Source organism: Melozone crissalis, unplaced genomic scaffold (assembly GCF_028551555.1).
Source record: "Melozone crissalis strain CALT ecotype California unplaced genomic scaffold, PUWL_Pcris_2 ptg000045l_1, whole genome shotgun sequence".
NCBI classification, from domain to species: domain Eukaryota; kingdom Metazoa; phylum Chordata; class Aves; order Passeriformes; family Passerellidae; genus Melozone; species Melozone crissalis.
In genome coordinates this window covers 4,707,866-4,731,721 of record NW_026535823.1, presented here as the reverse complement: position 1 = coordinate 4,731,721, position 23,856 = coordinate 4,707,866, and the positions used below count along the sequence as shown (strand labels likewise).

Below are 23,856 nucleotides of genomic sequence, written 5' to 3'. Positions count from 1 at the left end.
CGGCCCAGCCCGCCGGCGGGCGGCACTGCGGCCACATGGGCCCGCACCGCGCCGCCGCCCTCAGCCCGCCCGCCGGCCGCGGACAAAGGCGCCGGGCCCCGCGCTGCTCCCGAACCCCGCACTGCTCCTGAACCCGCTCCCTTCCTCTCTCCGGCCACTCCGCTTCATCCCACACCACGGTGGGCCCTGGCAGAACCTCCATTGTTTGTGTCCCACGCTGGCCAAGGAGGCCAAGGGCATCCTGGTTTGAATCAGCAATAGTGTGGCCACCAGGACCAGGGCAGTGACCGTGCCCGTGTGCTGGGCACTGCTGAGGTCGCACCTGGAAAACTGGATTCAGTTTTGGGCCCCTCACGACAAGAAAGAAAATGAGGGGCTGGAGTGTGTGTAGAGAAGGGAACAGAGATGGGGGAGGAAGGCCAGGGGGCTCAGTCTGGAGAAAAGGAGGCTCAGCAGGAGCTTTATTGCTCTACACCTGAAAGGAGGTTGTGGCCAGGTGAGGGTCAGCATTTTTCCCCCGTGTAACAAGAGATAGGGCAAGAAGAAATATCCTAAACTTTTTCATAGCCTTGCGTGGGTAGGTTGGGTATTAGGAAAAATTTCTTCACCCAAAGGGTGGTCAGGCTTTGGAACAGAGTACCCAGAGAAATGGTGGAATAATCACCATTCCTGGAAATGTTCAAGAACCACACAGATGTGGCATTTGGGGACACTGTTTCATGGTGAACAGTGCTGAGTCAATGGCTGGACTTGGTGATCTTGGAGGTCTTTCCCAACCATAACAACTTTCTGATTCTCCCACCCCACCTGGGCCCTGATCCTGCAAAGCACTCATAAATTATTATTATTATTATTAACAACTCAAATCTAGGAATAAAAGTTATGCTTATGTCTTTGGCAAATGGGACCTGTCTGGAAAGAGCCATGAGCGCTCTGGAGGCTAGGATTCAAAGTCAAAATGACCTCAACAAAATGGAAAAAGGATTGGAAATACGTAGGGTGCAAGTCCACGCAGACAAATGCGATATGATCCATGACAATGTGAGATAGGAGCCTGCTGGTTAGCCAGGCCTTTTACAGATAAAGATCTGATGTAGAGTGGATCAAAGAATCAATTGGTGATGCCCTGTGAAGAAGGCAAACATCCCATTGGGGCATAGAAACATCCACAGGTGTGCTTTGAGAAAGGTGAGGCCTGATGGGAACTCAGGAGCAGCCCAGGGTCTGGCTTTGTAGGACTGCAAAGAGAGACCTTCCCCATGTTTAGTCTGGGGAAGGTCTCTGCTGCAAACGACTAAATAACTATTTAGTGCAATACAACATCTGCTGGGCTGTAAGGCTGTGTGGACATGATAACTGTTTCCAAATACATAAAAAACTGCCACAAACAGAAAGGGAATAAATTTCTTTTACCCTTAGGGACTAAAACAAAATGTTGCCAGCTGAACACTGTTACAAGGACAATTCAAGCACATATTCTAGGGTTGAAAATGCTTAAATCATAGAAAAGGTTGTTTAAGGAGAGTAAGGACTTTAAAATCTGAGGACTAAAAAAAAAATTAAAAAAGAAAAACTAGTAAACATGCTCCTGTATGGAAAGTGTTCAGTAATGCTGATCCTGCTTTGGAGCAGGAGCAATGCCTCAAGGTTCCTCCCAGCCCTGTTCAGAGAGGATCAGAACTCTCACTGAGGTTTCTAACTTCCCACTTCAACACAGCAAAGCAGGTGTGGAGATGTTTGCCAGACAGGTGCCATGTCCCCCATCCCACAGGATGTGAGAGAGGATCTCCTCAGCAGCCCCATCACACAGGATGATGTCCCCCATCCCACAGGGTGTGAGGGAGGATCCCCTCAGCAGGCCTGACCCCTCTGCCCACTGCTCCCCATTCCTCTCCAGCAGTGCCAGCATGGGAGACTGGCACAGCATGCAGCCCTGCCAGGGAAGGAAGTGCTATATATGGATGAGAACTTCCTGCAGGGATGAGTTCCCGTGGATTCCCATGGCCCCGGGCCAGTTTCCAAGCGCTGACCATGGGCACAGCTCCTGCACACCCCAGTGGGATCCAGGAGCTATTCACAGCTCTTCTTTCTTACCTCAGCGCTGACACAGTTCTATGTGGATGGCAAAACCCCCTCAGGAGAGAGAAAACTCTAGGTTCCTGGGTTCTCCTCCTGCCTGCCATCACTGCTGCCCTGCTTGGGGACAGTGCTGTTTCAGGCTGTGCTGCCCAGCTTGAGCTTCTCTGGAGGATGCCCATCATGGCATTTCAGCTCCAGGTGAAAATGGACTTGTCCTTCATGTGGCAGGAGCTGACACACACCTGCAGGGGAAGGAGAAGTAAATGCCTCTTGGAGGGGGTTGAGCTAAGGATACCCAAGGCTTATTTATACAGAGCACAAGGAGAACTTGAAAAGGTCAGATTAATGGCTCTTTCAAAACCAGGCCAGGGCTGTGACCTAGAAGTGAACTAAATGCAAGTCCTAGTTAGTTTCAGATGGCACTTTTCCTCAAAACTGAGAATTTTACACACCCTTTTACTGGCTGCTGGTCACTAGCACACTGTGCAAAGCAACTGAAGATTTGTTCAGTTTAAGCTTGGAGACTTCAGTATGTGAAACCTTCTGGGATTATGTGTCACTCTAATCTGGTTTCAAGGTTGCCTCCATAAATATTACCACTTCTATATCTAGAATGTTTGTGGACTACACCAGTCCCTGACTCTTGAAACCAGAGTGATGTATTATGCAAATGCCTTTCTTTTTCTCATATCCCAGGCTGGTAGATCAAACCAGACTGCACCCAACTCTCATCTGTCCTTTACACGTTGATCAAAGCACAAGAATGCTGTTTTGAAAAGGAAATGCCATTGAGGGTAATGTGCTGTGTGTTGTCTGTAAAAAGGATCTGCTGATAAGGATCCCCGTGTGATTCAAAGTGACAGGATGAAATTACAAAGAGCCTGTTGTCACCTCTACCTCCAGTTCAAAGCATGGACCCTGCAGAGAAAAGAGGTTCATGGTTCACTGACCATCTCCTCCTGGCCTGCATCTGCCAAAAAAACCCCACTCAGTATCAATAAGTGATACCATGTGAATAATTTCCCACAGCAGCATCTGAGAAACGATTTCAAAATACTGCTTTGATGCATCTCACAGCCAGGAAAGTCATGGAGCTCGAAAGGGAGGGAGAGAGGGGGGTAGATGGCATACAGCACAGGGAACTGCATGAGGTGGCACAAAATAATACAGAATCACAGAATGCAGTGGGTTGGAAGGGGCCTTACAGCTCATCTCGTTCCAAGCCACCTTCCACTATCCCAGGGTGCTCCAAGCCCTGTCCAACCTGTCCTTGGCACTTCCAGGGATGTGGCAGCCACAGCTTCTCTGGACACCCTGTGCCAGGGCCCGTCTACCCTCACAGGGAAGAATTTCTTCTATACATCACAAATCCTTCTGCATCACCAGCGGTCAGCATCTTCCTGCTGCTCACCCCAAACAGAAACATCCAAACTCAGTTCCATCCCTGTCTCCCTGATGGCTCTGAGTCCCATTTTGCTGACATCCAGTACTTAGTTTTGCCCTGGTGTGGCAGGAAGTTCCCTGTATACGGTGCTGGGACTTTTCCCACCTCCCTGTGACGTCTGACACAGCCACCTGCACACAGGTGGCTCTCTGCTTTCCTTGTGTGTCTATCCCCAGATTTGCAGAGGTTGTTTGCTGTCTGAGCTTACACCTCACTCGCTGTCTTCTCCTCTTTCTGCATGCTGTGTTTAATTTAAGGGTGGTAGATTTTTTCCTTTCCCTGTTTTTCACTTAGCTCTGCCCCTGTAATCTTCTGTCACCAGCAGCAAACTCCTCTGTTACGTAAGGACAGGCACAAACCTGCCCTTCCCTGCTTGCCCTGTTTCCTTTTCTGTATTTCTGCTTTCTAGGTCTCCTCACCCCATTACAAACCCACGGGTTTGGTCTAGTTCTGCTGCTCCAGGTGTAATTGCTGGAGCCTCAATAAAAGTCAATTTGTCTGCAAAATCCTTGCTGCTGTTATTGTACTGGCCTCGTTAATGCACTGCATAGTGCCATCCCTTCCATGAATATTTTACACACACGAGCAATGGGAGATTTGAGTCCCTGTGAATCACAGAATGCTGTACTCCTCTGCTGGCTGTACAAGAGGCACGTGGGACAGCAACAGCCCCTGTTAAAGGGCAGGCAGCAATATTCCTAAATATTTGATCCCAGAAAGTGCCTCCTGGTGAGATGCACCTACAAGCTGTTTACAGAATCACAGAATCGTTTGGGTTGAAAGTGTGAAAAATGCGCATTTTATGATTGGCTTTTCTCAAATATTCAAATGAATATTATATGTGTTATGTTAGAAAGTGATGCTGTATTAATTTTTCAGTAGTGTGTTAAATAGAGTTTTAGGTTATAATGTTAAAATAGAAACATGCTATGTAAGATACTTTTTTTGAAGAAAGGACTCGGACTGAGATAGCAGCCACAAGGACACCTGAATCTTTCAGAGAAAGAGAATTTATTGCTCCATTATCAGAAATGAACTTCTTCCTGCCTTCCTCAGCCATGATGACACCATCAGGATTCAGAGGAAGAAGCTGACACTGACTAGACAGAATCCTGTGTGTGAATGGAATTTATGCATCATGTATGAGGTGTATGAATATGCAACAGGCTGTTGCATTTAAGGGTTAATCCTCTGTTAGCGTGGGTCCTTTTTCGGGCTTGTGCTGCCCAGAAAAAGGTACCCGGACTGTCCGTAACTCTTTGTTCTATTGTCTCGTATTGTCCTAATCCAAATTGTCCAAATTATCATTACTCTAATTATATTACTACTTTTATAACCATTTTATTACTATTAAACTTTGGAAATTTTAAAAACAAGTGACTGGTGTTTTTCACAATGGCATGACAACGAGCCTCCCTCAGCGCCGCTGGGGGGCGGGGCCACCGCCGCCACCGGCAGATTGACAGCCGCCTCGCCCAATCAGAGCAGCGCCCGCCGCGCATTCCCCGCCCTTCACCTTTCCCGCGGGTTCTCGCGGAGCCGGTGGCGCCAGCCGGAAGTGCAGGTTGTCGCTTCCGGGAGTTGCTAAGCAACGAGGGGCCGCAGCTTCCGGGTGGCGGGTGCACTTCCGGGTGCGCCGCGCTGTTACCGGGTCGGGGGCGGCGGCAGCACCATGAGCACCATGTTCGCCGACACCCTCCTCATCGTGTTCATCTCCGTCTGCACCGCGCTGCTGGCCGAGGGTGAGCCGGGCAGGGCAGGGCCGGCAGCTCCCGGCAGCGGGGCAAGGGGAGGGAGGCTGTGGAACGGGGCTCGGGGTCAGCTGGGGCTGGCAGGGAATGGCCCCGGTCAGCGCTGAGCTGCGGTGCGGAGCGCTGGGAGCTGGGGTTATTCCCCGCAGGAGGGAGGGAGGGAGGCTGTTGGAAGGTGAAAAGGGACGGAATGGTTCCTCCATATCTGTTATGGGAAGGGTGTGAGGGAATCGCCTGCCCTGGCAGTGATGGTGGCTTCAGCTGCTGGAAAAGGTTGTTTTTATGTCAGTGGCTGAAACAGGGGCAGATTTTTAGGGAAGTGCTGCATAAGTGTCTTTTGGGGTAGTCACAAGTCCCAGGTCCCACTTCTGGTGTTGTGCCGTATCCTTAAATTCCCCTTATAACCCCTGTCCCTAAATTCATCCCACACGGCCAAAACAGGTTTATCAATACAAATAAAAACTAAAAACTCGTTTCTGTTTTACACCTACAGCTCCTTTCATGGTTTATTTCCCCATTCCATTTCACATGGAACTTGGAATGGGGATTTGAAGGGAAGGCATGGTGCAGTTTGCTGCTGCTTTGTGCTCCCTTATCTGGGTTCTGACAGCACAGGGGTTTTGTAAACATAAATTTAATTGCTGCAGGGTTTGCTCTGCAGGAGGTTTTTCCCTGCCTGGCTCCTGGCTGAGTGTTTGTTTCAGGTATAACCTGGGTGCTGGTCTATCGCACAGACAAATACAAGAGGTTAAAGGCTGAAGTGGAAAAGCAGAGCAAGAAATGTAAGTACTCACCAGGGGCTTGTTTCTGTCCTTAATTCTGTGTTTTTTTGTTTGTTTTTTTTTTTTTTGCTGGAAGAAGCTCAGCCATAGACCTTTTGCCTTGTGGAAATTGTCTCTCCGTCAGTGGAGGACAGGAAGGAGTAGAAATTGGTCCTGGTATCTTCTTTTTATGCATATCAGCAGTCAGTGTCTGAAATAAATGTTTGAAATACATTCACAATGTCTGAAATGTTCAAAAATGCAATTTCTACCTTTCAGGGGCAAAGAGGAGAATTTGAGGTCTGTAGAAAGAAAAAATTAGGGTTGAATAATGAATACCATGAGGAAAAAGCATTTTAATGTAAAGGTTAAAAGTGATGGTGGGGGATGAGTAAGGACAAAGCCATCTTAGAAAGGTCTGAGCAGTCAGTTGATGGAAAACCAAATTATCCTAATGTAAACTGGAAGCAAATACGTTAGGAAATATTAGGGAATAAGCTCATTCCACAGAGAGGAGGTAAACAAAGTGTGAGGGGAGAAGGGAGCTGAGGGTGAGCAGTCAGATCTGCATCAAATATTGAGAGAAATGGTGAACAGGAGCATGGAGTCTGTCTGTATCAGAAGCCAAGTTTCAGATTCAGAGAAATTCTGACCTTTTAGCCTCAGCTGTGTGCACCCTGCCCAAGTTGCAGCAGTGAGAGACAGCACAGGACAGCTGGGGCCAAAGCAGAGCTGGTTTTACCTCACAGATGAATCATGATGCTGTCAGTGCTTTTAATGCTGGGAGAACAACATTATCCCACATTGCTCTTTGCAGCCCAGCTTGTTCCACCTTCCCCTGGGCAGTCTGAACTCAGGAGCTGCAGTGCAGTCATGTTTGTGTCACAGCTCCCACAATTTTGGGGGTTTTTGTCACCACAGCAGCAGCAGATGGGGATTGCATCCCTGCCTGCCTCACTTGAATCCCACTGCTCCTGCGTGTGGGATGGAATGAGCCCCAGAAGAGCAACTCAGAGAAGGAGTTGAAAGCCAGCTGCAGATTTAGTGTCCCCTTGTGTTTGTGCTGCTCAGCTCCAAAAGCAGTTAGCAGGGCTTAATCTCTGGGGTTTAATGAGTGCTGAAAGGGTTTAATGCTGTTTGCTTTTATAGCTCTCCTGGTGTCTAGGCTGTCATCTGTGAGGGCAGTGATGAAGGGTTCATGTGTCTCAATTAATTTCTGAGCTCCTTGTTTGATTCCCCACCCCCAACAACAACAACAACAACAAAAAAGATGAAGCTGCATAAGGAGTCAGTAAAAATTCAGCTTTGCTTTTTTCCCTTCCCCTCTTGTGCTGAGGACAGCTGGCTGACCTGAGGGTTTACAGCTTGCCAAGTGGACCACTTGAGCCACACCTTTCAGCTGTTATCTAACACATCTGAAACAGGAAAAAACACATTTGAGACCTTTAAGCTCTCCCTAGAGCCCTAGCAGATCCTTAGGATTTGCAAAAACAAAGGGGCTGGCCAGTGTGCTTGAGCAGACATTGTTACTCCTTAATTTCATCTCTTCCTGTCCTCTCCTTCCTCGGGAGAGGCTCAGCCCTGCCTGAGGCTGCTGCAGGGATGGTTCTGGGTGAATGTAGGGCTAAATGGACAGGGCTGAAAGCTGTCGCTGGAATTTCTGATTTGTTGGTGTGGGTGTTCCCATGGGAATTGGGACTGGGAGCTCCTGGGGCTTGGCATGAATTTTAGCAGCACTGCCTAGGGTTTAGAGCTGGGGCTGTGGGGTGATGTGCACAGGGCAGGATGGGGTTCCCAGCTGGATTTGGCACAGGGAAGGTTATGGACACACCATTCTGTGAGTGCATTGTGGCATCTGACACCTCTCCAGTGTTCCCTGGGGACTCAAGCTCCCTGTTTTCCTCCCTGCTCGCCAGAGCTCCTCTTGTTCCTTGGGAACGGCAATTGTTTCTCACTCTGTTGCCATGGGGGGATGATGTTGAGGTGGCTTGTCTGGGCTGCTGTGATTTTCTCAGCAGTTGTGACTGACTCACAGGCGTTCCTAAGGCAGCTCTGCAGATCCTGGTGTGGCTTGGAAGGTTGGCTGGCTTCATTTCCCCTGGGCTGTGAAATCAGGGCTGTGCTGAGCTGGTACTCCATGAGGGAGGGCAGCCCCAGCACTCGGGTGTCTGTGAGCTCACACTGAGCCCAGGCTCTTGTTTGGGATATGGTGTGACCGTGTTCACAGGGGTTTTAGGGTGAGGGAAGAGATGAGGATCTGACTCATGTTTCAGAAGGCTTGATTTATTATTTTATTATATATATTGCATTAAAACTATACTAAGAGAATAGAAGAAAGGATTTCATCAGAAGGCTGGCTAAGAATAGAATAGGAAGGAATGATAACAAAGGTTTGTGGCTCAGCTCTCTGTCTGAGCCAGCTGACTGTGGTTGGCCATTAATTAGAAACAACCATATGAGACCAATCACAGATGCACCTGTTGCATTCCACAGCAGCAGATAACCATTGTTTACATTTTGTTCCTGAGGCCTTTCAGCTTCTCAGGAGGAAATTTCCTAAGGAAAGGATTTTCCATAAAAGGTGTCTGTGACAGATATGGTACCTGCACTTTGCATAAATACACTGAGTTTAAAGTAAAAAAAGTTGTTAGAACATGGTCATGCTTCATCATCCTTGCATTCTGGAGTACTCTTATTATAGATCTTGAATAAAAGTGTCTCTTTCTTCCTGGAAAAGCCCTTTTTGCTGTCCCAGAACCTCCTTTGCAGCACATTTGCTGTGTTCCATGTCCCTGTGCTGGCTCTGCTGGCCTGCCTTGCTGCAGTGGTGGTTGGTGCATGTCTCATGTGGGGTTTTAGTACCTTTGACCTTAGGCTTCAGCTTTAAAATATTGGAAATGCTTCAGTGCTAATGAATTGAAGAATGGAGAGGCTGTGGCTGCCTGCTTGGACAGCATTTCCCCTGAGAATGCCTGCCTGTGAAGAAGGGATGTAGGAGAACACAGACTTTGCTGTATTTTGCTTCCCACTGCAGATAATCAGGAGCAGAGCTTGTCACAAAGCTCTTTTCATCCCACTTGCTGAATCAAAAGTACTGTCTGATGCTAATGACAAATCAGCAAGGGTGGCTTGAGCCAAATTTGTCCCCAGACTGCTCAGTCCACAGTGCCATGGGCTCTTGACAGTGTTCAAAATTAACCCTTTAAATATATTTGTATCTTATCCAGGGTTTTGAATTTTTTTATTATAAAGTGATTGGTGTAGGTAGTTGATAACTTCTTGATTCTAAACATGTTGTCAGTCCTATTTGCTGTTTTTTGTGCCCCTGTTCTGTAGAGGACTGAAATGTTCTGTTGGTGGTATCACTGTGCAGAAATGATGGAGGATCTTTTCATTTTGCAGTGGAAAAGAAGAAGGAAACCATAACTGAATCAGCAGGCCGACAGCAGAAAAAGAAGATAGGTAAGACTGGCACCTCAGGAATGGTGCAAAGTTGAGAAACTGATGGAAGTGATTATCCTTTCCTTCCTTTCAAGGCTGTTTATTCATTTGCCTTACTCTTCAAGGCAGGAGACAGCCAGCCTCCTGATGGTTTTGGTCAGATCACTGGGAGGAGCAGCACCTCTTGCTGAGCTCCCTGACTTTTCCTCCCATTTTAGCCTTGATATCTGTGGCTGTTACTAACTTCAGCTGTCAAAGTCTTTGCTGCAGTGCTGTAGCTGTAGGACTCAAATTATGATTTTTTTCGCCCCCTTCATTTGTACATTTTAGAGCTGAAGATGTTCATGTTAACTATAACCATGCTTAGATTAATTTCAATCTCGATAAATCAGTTTTGCTCAATTTTAGGCAGTGATTTATTTTTCCATTCTTTTTCATTGTCAGTAAGCTGAATTCTTTCAGGGTTAGGGTAAGTATTGACCCAAGCAAGACCAGGGTGAAGAGGTGTTGAAAGGTTTTGGGAGGATCTGCCATCTGCAGGACTCGTAACGTGCAGCAAAGCTCAGTTCAGTTATTACAGAGATTGTGGCAGGAACACTTTTGAGAGCTCCTGGGAGTTGGTTTCCTCATTCCTCTGTAACACCAGGTAGCTGGATTAGTCATTTGATCTGTACAAAGCTTGGGAATTATAAACACATCTTCAAACAGCTCTTCCTAGGTAGAAAACCTGTTGTCCTTAGATTCCTGAGGGGACAGGAGCCAAAATGCTTCCTCTTGTGCATTTCAGTTCTCAATCTTGACTAATCCCTGCGTGGGATGAACACTGCTTGGTGGAAAAGGCAGCTTTGAAAGTGACCATGTGCAACAACTGCAGATAACAGTAAATAAAGAAAGTGTGACAATGACTTTTTTGCAGGGCACCATCCAAGCTGTGTTCCTAGCAGACAATATTTGACTTGTGCTTGGGCTAAACCAATAAACAGTAGAATCTGAGGACTTCAGATGCTCCACCAGTTTTTATACACTGAAATAATCTTGTTTTGCAGATGGAAAACAAAGCACAAAGGGACAAAGATCAGAACTTAGGAAATGACCACTGATTTTGTTTGCTGTGATGCTTGCTGGCCAAGCCTAAGATTCTGACACTGATTTTTTTTTCTCTTTTTTTTTAACAAGTGTGTATAACTTCAGTATTTCATTTGTGTTCAGGCAAAGATGAATTCTTGGTGTTGCTGAAAAACCAGACCCTAAATGTCACACTGGACTTCCAGAAAATGACTCAGAGCTGTTAAGTTGAAATCTCTGATCTCAGTAACTTACTGGATGTCAAATCATTCTGCAAGATGGGGCATTGTTGTCACAGCAAATCTACTTGTGCTGCAGTTCTTCCAAGTTCTGCCATTTTGGTTAACAAAAAGTAAATATTGAGCTGAGGCTTTATGGATAAGTAACAGCTGTGGTACAGACCTGCCTCAGTTGCCATCTGTTCTGCACACAGAATAAGACAGGAGGTGTGTGGATGATACTACTTGGTTTCATAAGGGATGAATCATGCCTGTGCACAAGGAGGTAGGGGGAAAGTAGCTTGGGAAGGCTTCATTTGGTGTTTCCTACATAAAAACCTTTATTTTTAGCTAAAATGAATGGATTGTCACATTTTTGGGCACTGCTGGAACAGGACACCTTTAGCACTGGTGTTGCCTTCTGTCATTTCAGTTTAAAGGGATGATTTGTTAGCTCAAACCTTGCTGCTGCTTTCTGTATCCATGTGCTTCTGGAAGAAAAGACAGAGATTCCCAGGAGTGCACACCAGTGCTGGATGGACAGCAAAACTAAAACAAAATAAAACAAAAATCCCCAGTCCTGGCAAATCTCTAGCCCTGTATCCTCATGGTTTGTGTTCCAATGAGCAGAGTAAGATGATTTTGGACTCCAGGGAGCTGTTTGGTAACCCAGTCCTCTTTCTCTGTGCCTTTTCCCAACTGTAAACTACCCAGCAAAGTGCTGATGTGTGATTTGGGGAGGAACAGACCATTGATGTAAGTTGGTAGATCACCCAAAACGTGTTCATTTTGAATCTGTAGAAATAGGTGAGAGCCAGGTCAGGTATATTGAGCAATCAGAGCTGTGTTCTTTCCTCCCTGTAACCTTTAACCCACCTAAATAGATGGTTAATTATGCAGCAGAGGGGAAAAAACAAGTATTTGTGCCAAATGTGATTCCTGAAGAGCTGGCCTGTGCTTGCTGAAATGTCCCAGGACACAACTTTCTACCTTGCTCAGGAAACAGGTGTCTGAAAGGTTCCTGCCAGAGGGGGTGGTTTGTAGTTAGGAGCAAGTGGAAATAGCAAAGAGGCTTCTGAGGAGTTGGGTAGGGGTGCTGCTGTTGCTTTTCATAACAGTATCTGTGAATGCCTGTGCTTGGCAGGGGCTTGGGAGAGAAATTTTGGAGTTTCTGAGCTGTGGTACTGGAAGTTTCTGATACTAAAAGTTTCTGGTACTGAAACTTCAGTGAGGATCCCTCAAAATTCCCATGCTGGATAGGCCTTGGCAGTCCTGCATCCTCCCCTTTTCACTGATGCTGTTTTTTGGGTATTCCTTCATTATCCACATCCTTATTTCAGCTGGCTGTTGCTTCCCAGCCCCTCTGGATCCATCCAAGGCATGATGGGGACAAGGGAGGAAAGGTGACAGATAGTGGATAATGCTGAAGGCCAGAGCAGCACTCCAGTGAGAGAATTGGAAAATGTTCTCTTGAAAATCTGAGTGTCTTTGAAGTCTGTGGTGATTTAAGGACACACTAAATTTCCATAATATTTCCTGCAAAGCCCAGTAATACACTCATTACTGAATTTCATGTAGGAAATCTCTTTCCTCTTTGGAGAATCTCCTAGGTGTGAGAAGAGTGCAAAATTCATTGCTAAGACCAGCAGGATTTTGGCATTGCTGAGGTGCAGCTCCCAGCTCTGTGCATGGTTTTCCCTTTGGAGACTTCCAGAAGGAAATCCTTATTTATTTGATGTATTTGTGATGGTGTGCAGCAAATTGATCACTGCTGCCTTTGGGAACTGTGCTAGAGGAGCACAGTTTTTGTTTCCTGGCAGCAGTGCTCATGCTCCTGAGTGAATTGGTTGAGTTAGCAAATCTGACTTTGGGTGCATTTCTTTCAAAAATGCTGAATGTGTGATTCCAGCCGCCTCCTCCCTTTGTGCCTGACTTGCTGCATGTTGCTGTGCTGGAGAAGCAGTTGGCTATGTGCAGTTTTTCACTTTCTACTGTCTGGCAAAGAGAGCTGGAGTTGATTTTGGAAGTGTTATTTGTTTGGAGAGCCAAAGAGGTTAAGTTTTCTTGGAAATGAAAACACTCTGGTTTCTAGGTTGACATAACTGATTATAACTGTTGGTTTTGTCTTTCCAGAGAGACAAGAAGAGAAACTGAAGAATAACAACAGGGACTTGTCAATGGTATGAACATTTAAAGCCAGTTCCCAACTGCTGGAGATTTCAGTCAGTTTCCCAACAGAAAGATTTTGTTCAATTGGCAAAGAAAGCTGCTTTTCCTCTGGAAGGGTCTTTCTGGATTTTCTCTAATAACTAGAGATTTTAGTTTGAGCCACAGAGTTACTGCCTCATCTCATTTTCATCTTTATAGGTCTCTATGATGTTTCTTGATGTAGAATTAATTTTTGTGGCTTCCTAAAGCTTTGGTCACTGTAATGATTCCCCTGCTGGGAGTCCCCTGGGAATCCCCCTGGTGGGTTTTATAGGCTTAAGGAAAAAATAAAACCAGCCTGGGGAAGGTGACAGGACAATTCTTGAGCACTTGTTGGTTTTCTCTCCCTGCAGCAGCACCTCCCATCAGTGGCTGCCTTTGTACCAAGTCTCTTGAGGATTTCTCCAGTCATTTTCACAACCCCTCTGTGTCCTGGGCTATCCTTTTTCCCTGTTGATTTCAGTGATCTGTACAAAGCCTGTTTTTAAGGGTGTGAGATCATGATACCTCAGTGTGGGCCTGTTGTTTTAAATCTCTCTGAATTTCTGCTTGCAGGTTCGGATGAAATCCATGTTTGCCATTGGCTTCTGCTTCACTGCCTTGATGGGAATGTTCAACTCCATGTAAGTATCAGCTTCCTGCATTGTTTTCTGAAATTTTTATGGTGAACATATTTTCCACCTTCCCTTCATCACTTGAAATGTTAAGAGTGACATTGTCCAGCTAAGAACCACAAATAAATAAATGGATCCATATTTCATCTGGAGAAGTGGTGGTTTGGTCATCACATATATTTTCTGCTCTAAGGGGAACATTGAGTACTGAGCACAACCAAACTGAACAAATTGCATTCAGTCTAGACACAGCTTTAATATCTTTTCTGCATGGAAACATCCTGATTAGGGCAAGTTTGGTGCATGTCAGGCAAACATCTTCAGTCTTCAGCTGCTTTGGCTTTGCTGTGATGGTGTGACCAAAGAGTGCTCTTGCAAACAAAACTGGGTCAGCTCCCTTGCCCTTAGAAATGAGCTGTAATTGCAGAGTTTGTTGTTGCCCTACTTGAGGAAATCAGAGTCCAGATATAAACAGGTCCAGGCATGGGCTCTGAGTTTAATTTGTTTTAAAAGTGACCTGGGAAGGGTGTAGTTTAAAAAAAAACAAGCAGACAAGAAACCTCAAACTGGTTTGCACGGTTATAGACAGCTTTGTTTCAAATATGCATATCTGAAAGGCTGTGCTTGGCTTTTAAAACTTGATTCACTTGAAATATGAACTGTTGGCTGTTAAATCTGAAGATGACATGAATATTGTTAGGATAACCTTTAGGAGACTGCTTGATATCTGGGAAATATCCTTGCCCTGCAAACAGGAATTTACATTCTTGGGCACCAAAGCCTTTGGCTTCTGTGCTGGCAGTCCCCAGGATACAGTCAGTTGTTATTTTACTGGAGATCTGTGGGTGGATAAATTGCAAACATGGGGTAACATAATAACAGAAGTGCCACTGTGTGGATCCTTTATTTATTCAGCTTAGTCAGACTTCAGCATTCTGAGCAGAGCAAAGCAGCCCAGCACTGGAGGATTTTAAAATTTGGGCTCAGTCTTGAATCAGTGATGTCTCATTTCACTGCAGGGCTGGAGGTGCATCATGAGCAATGAGGGGTCTGAGGGGGCATTTGTAGGGTTGCACTTGAGACCTCCAAGTGCTTGCCTTGCTCTTTGGGTGCAATACAAACACCAAAACCTGCCCCTAAAGCAGACTGAAAAACAAACTAAAAATGCTTTACCCCACTGTGCCCTCTTTCCTAGAGGGGAAAGAAGCAGTTCCTCTGAGTATTCTGTGACTAACAAGTACTACAGAACTGTAAGTTTGTTAAGAACTTTAGGAAGGGCTTGATTTGGGTTAAATTCTATATTGTTCCTCCTTTCATAGATATTAAAAAAAATAAACTTCTACCAAGTTTACTTGTCTTGTTCCTCTTTAGAGGATTCCTGCCCACATGCTGCTGAGCAGAGAATTGATGTCAGTCTTGGGGCCTATCTGTTATTTAACTGCCTCTTTCCTTAGAGGCAGTGTGAGCAGCAGGAGTATCCATGGAGGCACTTGTGGGTGTGGGAGGAAAAGGAGGAAAAGGGTGGCTGACACCTGCAATGGCTGTGGCCACGTTTGCTGCTTTTCCTGTTCTTGAATGAGTTCATGGCTGCTGGGAAAAAAGGAGCAGGAATTGTGTGCAGGCAGCACCCTTTGGACAGGTACTGTGCAGATGCTGTGCTCTGTCTGAGCACCTCACCTCATTGCCAGGTGTCCCCTTAGCCAAACTGGAAATCACTGGGATGGTTTATGGTTTCCCCTGTCATTCCTGGAGTGGCAGCAGGTTGGAAGTGTCAGCAGGGCTGGTTTAAACCCAAAGAGCAGAATGCTGTGCCCAAGACAAACAGCTGAGGGACTGTTGTTGTTTAAAAGGTTCATTATGGCACTGAGATCTGCAGCAGCAGTGGCCTCCAAGCCACCAGGGATTTCACCTGGGGCAGAAATTACCTTCTGTGTGTCTCAATTTTCTCTTGCCAGGAACTTCTTCATGCAATCACTCCCCTGCCTTACTCTAAGAGCTGTGCATTCTGGTACCTCTTAATAACTGTGAAAACCTGCTGGAATTAAAAGCAGGTACCTGAGGGTGCTACTGCTGAAGTACTTGTCATTCTCCCAGCAGGAATAACGCAGAATTTTAAGCCACTGGGGGATGTTCCAGGGAGATAAACATCCGTTCTGAGCTCTTTTGCCAAACTGCCTGTGAGATGTAAACAAAGTTGGCGTGTGTTTGAGCTGTGGCTGTGTGAATGCATCTCCACAGGAAAGAAAGCTCATTTAGGATCTCTTGAAACAAGAAACACCTGTTCGAAAATCAGCACATGCAGAGAAAATAACATCCAAATGTGCACATGCTGATGAGGCATCATACACATCTACATCAAAAGATTGGGTTGACTGGTCTGGCTTGGGAGAAATCTTTGCTAACTGGCCAAAATTCACACTCTGCCTGATGCCCTGGAATGTGGGCCTGGAGGGATTCCAGGAGTAGGATATGTGCTGGGAATATGCAGTATCATCCTGCCCCTGCACTGCCTTCATCTCCACAGCTAATGCAGACAAACTGGGGCTATCAAGTGCTCCTTGATGGCTCTCCTGTGCATCCTGAGGAGCACAGCTGCTCCAGGGAAGGAAAAGGTGTCTTTGATTTATGCTCTGGTTTAAAAAATGCTGTTTTGCTTGAAGCAGAGGGTCTGTCTTGTTGCAGTTACTGCAGTACAGCAGGGTGACAGTCATTCATCTTTTATTGAAGTGCTGACTGTGCTCTGGGAAGTGATCTGCTAAATCTGACTTGGAAATAAAATGCACCAGAAAACTGCAAAACACCGAGATTTCATGAAGCAGCAGCTTGTCCAGCTGATCACTTCAATCACTAGGAAACACTTTGATTATGGTAAAAGTGTTCCTGAGGGAATCCTACCCTGTAGAGGGCTTGGAGAGAGAGATGTCTTTATCGTCCTTGTGTGACGGTGTTCACAGGGGTCTCAGGTTGAGGGAAGAGATGAGGATCTGACTCCATGTTTCAGATGGTTTGATTTATTATTTTGTGATATATATTACATTCAAACTATGCTAAAAGAATAGAAGAAAGGTTTTCTTCAGAAGGCTGGCTAAGAATAGAATAGACAAGGATGATAACAAAGGTTTGTGGCTCGGCTCTCTGTCCGAACCAGCTGGGCTGTGATTGGACATTAATTAGAAACAACCAACATGGGCCAATCAAAAATCTACTTGTTGCATTCTGCAGCAGCAGATAACCATTGTTTACATTTTGTTCTTGAGGCCTCTCAGGTTCTCAAGAGGAAAAATCTTAAAGAAAGGATTTTTCATAAAAGATGTCTGTGACACTTCTTGGTGCAGTGTGTGGAGAGGGGCTGGAGAAGGCAGCAAAGCCTTTCAGCCTTCCCTGTTGCCTTACCTGCTCTGGTGGCCTGTTGAAGGTGCTCACTTGTTCTTCCCATATCCCAAAGCTCTTTGCTGTCTCCAGTAGTGATCCAGTGCTCTCTTTTCCAGATTTGATGGCAGAGTGGTGGCAAAGCTCCCATTTATCCCCCTGTCGTACATCCAAGGTCTCTCCCACCGCAACCTCCTGGGTGAGGATTACACCGACTGCTCCTTCATCTTCCTCTACATTCTCTGCACCATGTCAATCAGACAGGTGAGTACACTTTCCCTGGAGCAGGGAAGGCTTATCCCCATCCAGGAAGAGGAGTTGTGCACGTGTAATCTTGGATCTGTGTGGTTTCTGTGTTTGTCTTCATTCCTGTGCCTCATATTCCAAGCAGTTCTAGGTTGGGATCGTTAAAATTGCTGTCCTGGATGGGCCTGGAAGATTGGCTGGAAACTTGTACCAGGGCTCTGGGACAGAGTTGGCAGAATGGATTCCTGACCTGTGTGATAACTTTGTGGATTGCCATACCAAGAGATTGTGTCCATCAGAAGCTGATCTAAATCCTGCTCCTTAGTAATTACAACTTTTACAGCAATATGTGCATCTTTACAAACAGCAGCATCTTTAGGGGGAACTTTCTAGGGGGCTTGCAGCTCTGTAAAAGTTTCAGCAGTCCATAAAGTTGCTAGAAAAGTGAGGAAAGAGTTAAAGCTGCTCTTTTGGGCTTGTCCTTCCTATTTTTGCTGGCTGCCTGATTTTTTTCAGAATTTTAAGAACTGTACCTTTGGTGTCAAGTCTCTCCAGCATTAGGGACATGGCACAGAGAGGGGATATGGTATGGTAGCCAAGAGCAGGCTCCACAGAGCTCTCCAGCAAAGCTCCATAGTCCCAACTTTTTGGAAGAGGATGAGGATAAGGGACCTGTTCAGGAAGGTTCACTGGCAGCTCAAGTGGCAGAATGGCTGGGGAGGACAGGAGGACCTTCTCAGTGCCACAGGAAGTCTGTTTTGTTTTCCACTTTCCCCACAGGGTGCTGGGGATAGGTTAATGTACTCTGGATGAATGCTGGTGCAAGTAGCTGCAAATCACCTTCCCTTCTGTGTTCATATTTCCCTTTTCTTTGATTCACTTCCTGAATTCTTGCTGCTTTTCTCCTTAACCGCCTTGTTGCTTTTCGTCAGGGTGCCAAGGAAACTTAGACTAAGGGATTTTAGACTTAGATCAGCAAAGGGAGGTGGTGTGTAATGCCAGGAGCTGGGCTGAGCTTGATGGAGCAGCTCCATAACAGTTCCTTTAGTCACAAAGTGCGTGCTGGTGGGTGGAATTCCCCATAGCCCTTTGTACTGGGTGTTTGTGGTGAAATGGATCCCAGATCCCTGTCCAAAAGCAGATAATGAATTGTAGAATCATTTCTGCTGAAAGGAACATCTGGGGGTTCACCCCTCACCCCAAGCAGGCCCAGCTTCACCAAAGGCCAGGCAGGGCCTTCCTCACTGTCTTTGCTGCAAGACAAACTTTCACTTCCCAGTGGTAGAGAAGGGTTTGCTGCTTTGAAAGCTCTTAAGATCACCTTCCAGAATTCTGGAATTCTGGTGTGATGCTGTTCCTTCAGGCAATCCTGGCTGGTGCTGCTCTGTGTTACTTGTTACATGGAAAGTCCTTTCTTTTCAGTGTTGCAGATTATGGTTTAGGTTGACTGGGGAATTCTCTTGCTAAAAAATCCCTCATTTGTTTTGTCCAAAAATAGAATTCCTGTGGTTAATTCTAATGCTGGGTATTTCCTGATGTCTTATATGGTGAAATTGGTGGGCACCATGAACTGAGGGGCAGAAAAGCCAAGCTCTTTGCAGTGGGTTGTGCTTTCCATAAACTCCTGGAAAAAAATTGCCCTTGTGCTTGAGAGTTCCTTATGATGTCCCTGTGGAGGAGGAGAGTGAGTTTATTGCTCTGGAGAAGGGTGTGAGACTGCAATCTTCACAGTGCTGCATTATCTACGTGATCATGGTTAACAATTCCTGCACTCCTCCAGCTGTCAGGCAGCTCAGCTCCTTCCTCCTTGCTGCTCCAGGGAAGGGCAGGGACACCTCAGTTTGCACAAGAGCTCAGAACTGAAGCTGTGATTGCTGCTGGCATCCTGCTCTTGGCTTTATTGCCACTTGAAAGCACCTAGGTGATAACAGCATTGGGAAGAGCAGAGCTGTGACAGGCTGGGGGGAGAGGGCAAGAAAGTAATTAAGGGCTTAAAATGGTGCCAGAGACTTGCACTTCGTGCTCTCAGTGACCTTGGTGGTGAAGGCTTTGTGAGCCTTTGTATTTCACTGTGTGCAGAAGGGGAAATTCTTGCCAGGTTGGCTTTGAAACTGGTGCTGGCCCAGGGGAGGACAAGTGGTGTGGGAGTTGGTGTCTGGCTTGATGCAGCTGACACACAAGAGGAGGAGTGCAGATGTACCAAAAATCAGGGAAAAGGTTGTGAACAAAGCAAGGAGGCCACAGTCCCTCAGTTTTTCCTGAAATCCTGGAGCTGCCTGTGAAAGCATCAAAGACAGGGAAGAGAGATGTTCCTGTGGAGCTCAGAGGTAGAGCAGGAACTCGGCTGTGTGTGAAAAAACAGCAACCTGGTGGGAAAGGCAGGGGAGGCTGCCTGGGCGGTGATTAAAGTGACATTAGTGGGACAGGCAGGAGCAGCATCAGGGACTCTCTTCATGTGGGGGTGAGAAACTCTTCAAACACTGTCTGGGAAGCTTTGCTGCCTGTGACCTGGCCAGCATCTCCCAAAATAGTCACCTCGCCGTGAGTAACTTCCTTTGCGCTGTTCCCAGCTCTCCCTGGCACGTAAATCCTGTCCCCCAGTTCCTCCTGCCTTCCTGTTTGGAGAGAGGAGGGCTGCTGGGAGAGGCCTTCCAAGGGTCCTTGAGCTGTTGGGATTTCAGCTGGGAAAGTCTGCTGCTGGGCTGGGTGGGAGCTGCAGTGTCAGGGTTACATCCTCTGTGGCTGCTCCTGGTTCTGAGCTCCCAGCCTTCACCTGTGCTGGTTGGGAACAGGGATGTGCTGCTGTTCCTGGGCTGTTTGCTGCTCCTCACTTCCTTTTCACACACATCTGAGCTGTAGATTAGGCTGCTTCTCACCAAAATGTATTCCCAGGGGGAAGGGGAGCCAGCAGTTATCCCTGCTGCCAGGACTGTGCTTTCCCACAGAGCCTGGTCTTAGGGCAGGGAGGCACTTGCTGCCTTGTCTGAGGTCCCTTCTGGGTTTGAAGACCAAAGCAGGAGCAGATCCCCAGGAGTAGCAGCATGTGCAAAGTACCTGTCCAAAGGGTGCTGCTTTAGGAATACATTTTGGTGAGAAGCAAAAAAAAATCACCAAAAATCACCAAATGTGGGAAGGGGGGCCAGCAATCATCCCTGATGCCAGGACTGTGCTTTCCCACAGAGCCTGGTCTTAGGGCAGGGAGCTGCTTGCTGCCTTGTCTGAGGTCCCTTCTGGGTTTGAAGACCACAGCAGAGCAGCTCCTGTGCTTCCTTCAGTCATTTGAGGGAAGATCAGAAGAGCTCAGATGAGGGATTTGGATCCTGAAATATTTACTCTTCCCTCCCTGCTCCTCTGATGATCATGCTTGTGTTGGAAGCAGGCTCTGCAGATTTCCTTGTCCAGCGTGGCCCACAGGAGATGGGATGAGGTTTCTGCTGGACCCTGCCCCATCTTTGGTGTTTGCAGGTGTAGATTTCAGGATTGCTGTGCAGCAAAACGTGCTTTCGAGCTGGTGTGTGATGCCTTCTGCCTTCCAGAGCAGGGGGAGACTGTCCCTTCATCTTCAAGCAGTTGGAATGAACTTTAGCACCACAGCTCTCCACTTTCTCCCTGCTGGAAGGAGCAGGGAGGAGGCAGTGCACGCTTCCTCGGTGCCCTGGATCCCTGCTGCATCTCTGCTCCGCGGGTGAGCCGCTGGAAGCTGACAGGACCCGGCTCCTCTCCTGCCGGCTCTGCAGCACCCTCTGCTGTGCTTGCTCTGCCCCTTGGCTGCTCCTCTGTGTCCGTGCCTTGATCCAGGAAACGCTGGGGGGAACCAGAGCAAGGAGTTGATGCTCTCAAACACATTCAGTTGCTGAACATCGAGCAGGGGCTGGTTTATGTATGCCATGGGCTAAACGTGATGTAACTCCTCTTCTTGTGTTCCTTGTGTGTGGGTTGAAGCCTTCCTTTTCATCATCTCCAGCTGAAATGAATCCTGATTTTATCTTATTTTAGCTACTGTGGAATTGCAAAACTATCTGATTATTTCCCCCCCTTTTCTTCCCCCTCTCCCTTTTTCCCCCTCCATTTTCCCCCCCTTTTTTTCCCCTTGTTTTCTTCTTTAGTTTATTCTCCTTCCACGATAAAAAAAGTTCAAGAGCTCTGTGCCCTTGCTGTCTGACCCATCCTGACAGTTATTTTGGAGAGGACACTTAGGTTTGAAGAGAATCCTTCCTCTTTTTGTTGTCTTGATAGCCAGCACTCAGGTGGTGACACAAGGAGGACACAGTTGTTTTATTCTTTCCCCAGGAGCAGCATCTTGAGCTGGACTCCCTTACAGTGAAGGATGAAACTGAAAGAACTGAGGGCTCTTTGTAGTTACACTCATGTGAAATTTAAAAGAAATTTCACAAAAATCAAGAAAAACTTTCACATTTAAATATTTTGCTGTGATTGTTTTGGCTTATGCCTGGCTCTGCTAATTATCTCTTCCCCTGTTTGTTGTTTTCCACTGAAACACCCTGCTCAGATGCAGATGAGGTCATCCCAATAGTCAGGTTTTGGGGTTTGCTCCATGTGTCCTGTTGTCCTGCATGTCTCCAGTGCCCCATTGTTCTGTGTGCAGAACAATTAACAGGCATTCATGTTAATTCTGGGCCTAAGCTCCTGACTTGCACTTGGCACAGGCTCTGGTTGCCATGCTGCTGTCCCAAATTCCAGCTGCATTAGGAGGCTCCAGCTGCCATGGCCAGCACCAGCAGTGCTTTCTGGAATTTGGGAAAACCCAGGGCTGCAGAGTCTGCCCATGAGCACTGCTGGGAGCCTGCACTGCAGTTAAATTGCAATGGGATTTTATGGAAATAGGGTGTGTGAAGACAGCTGACTGTGGGGTGTGTAGCTGGAAATGGGAAAGAATCATTGTCCAAAATATGGATTTGGTGTTCAGGGGCTTTTGTTGAGGTGGGGAGGAATGGCCCAGCCATTCTTGTCTGGCTCCATGCTGAGCTGTTTGAGCACATAGGGAGAGAGGGTCAGTATATGATGGATTAAGATTATGTGGGTGAGAACCTGAATCTGTTAAAACAAATGTGGAGGTTTTACTTGTGGTGCTGGAGAGAGTCCAGCACAGAGATGATTTGGGGTCTGGAACATCTCTATAGATGAGAGACTACAGGAGCTGGGCCTGTTTAGTCCAACGAGAAGACTGAGAGGGAATCTTACCATGTGAAAATCTCAGAGGTGGGTTTCAAGAGGATGGTGCCAAAACTCTTCAGTGGTGCCCAGCAACAGGATGAGGAGCAGTGGCCATGAATTAAAAAACAAATTCCACCTCAGCATGAGGAAGAAAATCTTTCAATGAGGGTGCAGAGCATGGAACAGCTGCCCAGGGAGGGCGTGGAGTCTCCTTTTCCAGAGACATTGCAAATCCATCTGGATGTGTTCCTGTGTCACCTGCTCCAGGTGACCCTGCCTTGGCTGGGAGGGTTGGACTGGATGGTCTCCAGAGGTTCCTTCCAACCCCAGATGTTCTGTGAGCAGAGTTGGGATTTCTTCCTTTTTGTTTCCCTTGCTGTGAAAAATGCGTATTTTATGATTGGCTTTTTGCAAATATTAAAATGAATATTATATGTGTTGTGTTAGAAAGTAATGCTGTCTTAATTTTCTTAAGTAGTGTGTTAAATATAATTTTAGGTTATAACATAAGGTTAAAATAGAAACTATGTTATGTAGGATACTTTTTTTCTAAAGAAAGGACTTGCACTGAGATAGCAGCCACAGGACACCTGAATCTTTCAGAGAAAGAGAATTTATTGCTCCATTATCAGGAGAAATGAACTTCTTCCTGCCTCAGCCCTGAAGACACTGTCAGGATTGAGAGGAAGAAGCTGACACTGCCCAGACAGAATCCTGTGTTTGAATGGAATTTATGCATCATGTATGAGGTGTATGAATATGCAACAGGCTGTTGCTTTTAAGGGTTAATCCTCTGTTAACGTGGGTCATTTTTTGGGCTTCTTTTGCCCAGAAAAAGGTACCTGGACATCCATAACTCTTTGTTTCTATTATCTCATATTTTCCTCATCCAAATTGCCCAGATTATTATTACTACTCTAATTATATTGCTATTTTCATAACCATTTTATAACTATTAAACTTTGGAAATTTTAAAAACAAGGAATTGGCGTTTTTCACACTCGCCACACTCTGACCTGCCATGCTCTTTGCTGCTCTTGCAGAACATCCAGAAGATGCTCGGCCTCGCTCCCTCCCGGGCTGCCACCAAGCAGGCAGGAGGATTCCTTGGCCCCCCACCTCAGGCAGGGAAGTTCTCCTGAAGCAGAGCCCTCAGGGAAGCCTGGCCAGTGCCACCAGCCTGCCTTGGGGAGGTGACAACAGGGATTCTGCACCAGGCATCGCCCGTCTGAACCCCGGCTATGCAGTATTGACGCCATCATCCATTCCGAGCGTTCCACCAGCAGTTGTTCGTTCATCCAACCAAGAAACTACTCTCGGAAGATAGCGCGACCTTTGTTTCTGAGTAATAAACGGCATGGGCATGTTAATTTATGTTAAGAATGTCTCTTAATTGGGTGCTGGGGAGCAGGCCCGGCTGCCTGGCGGGCGGCACGCCCCGGGCGGGGCGGGTCCTGACGGTGAAAAGGCGTCTGAGGGAGAGGC

General features: G+C 46.8%; 1 protein-coding gene across 1 annotated transcript; it reads left to right on the top strand.

Annotated features, from left to right (window-relative positions):
- The first annotated feature begins 5,127 nt into the window (after positions 1-5,127).
- TMCO1 (transmembrane and coiled-coil domains 1) lies at positions 5,128-23,741 on the top strand. The gene is made up of 7 exons (XM_054285675.1): positions 5,128-5,265; positions 5,979-6,056; positions 9,438-9,497; positions 12,893-12,939; positions 13,523-13,590; positions 17,070-17,214; positions 23,415-23,741. Exons 1-7 carry the CDS (start codon positions 5,196-5,198, stop codon positions 23,511-23,513), a joined length of 567 nt encoding a protein of 188 aa, XP_054141650.1. The 5' UTR covers positions 5,128-5,195; the 3' UTR covers positions 23,514-23,741.
- Positions 23,742-23,856: the final 115 nt, after the last annotated feature.

Excerpts from the sequence above, each read along its gene's own strand:
- TMCO1 (XM_054285675.1), top strand. The coding sequence starts at position 5,196 with ATGAGCACCATGTTCGCCGACACCCTCCTCATCGTGTTCATCTCCGTC. Across the intron at positions 13,591-17,069 it reads ATGGGAATGTTCAACTCCAT|ATTTGATGGCAGAGTGGTGG; the intron begins GTAAGTATCAGC and ends TCTCTTTTCCAG. Across the intron at positions 17,215-23,414 it reads GCACCATGTCAATCAGACAG|AACATCCAGAAGATGCTCGG; the intron begins GTGAGTACACTT and ends CTGCTCTTGCAG.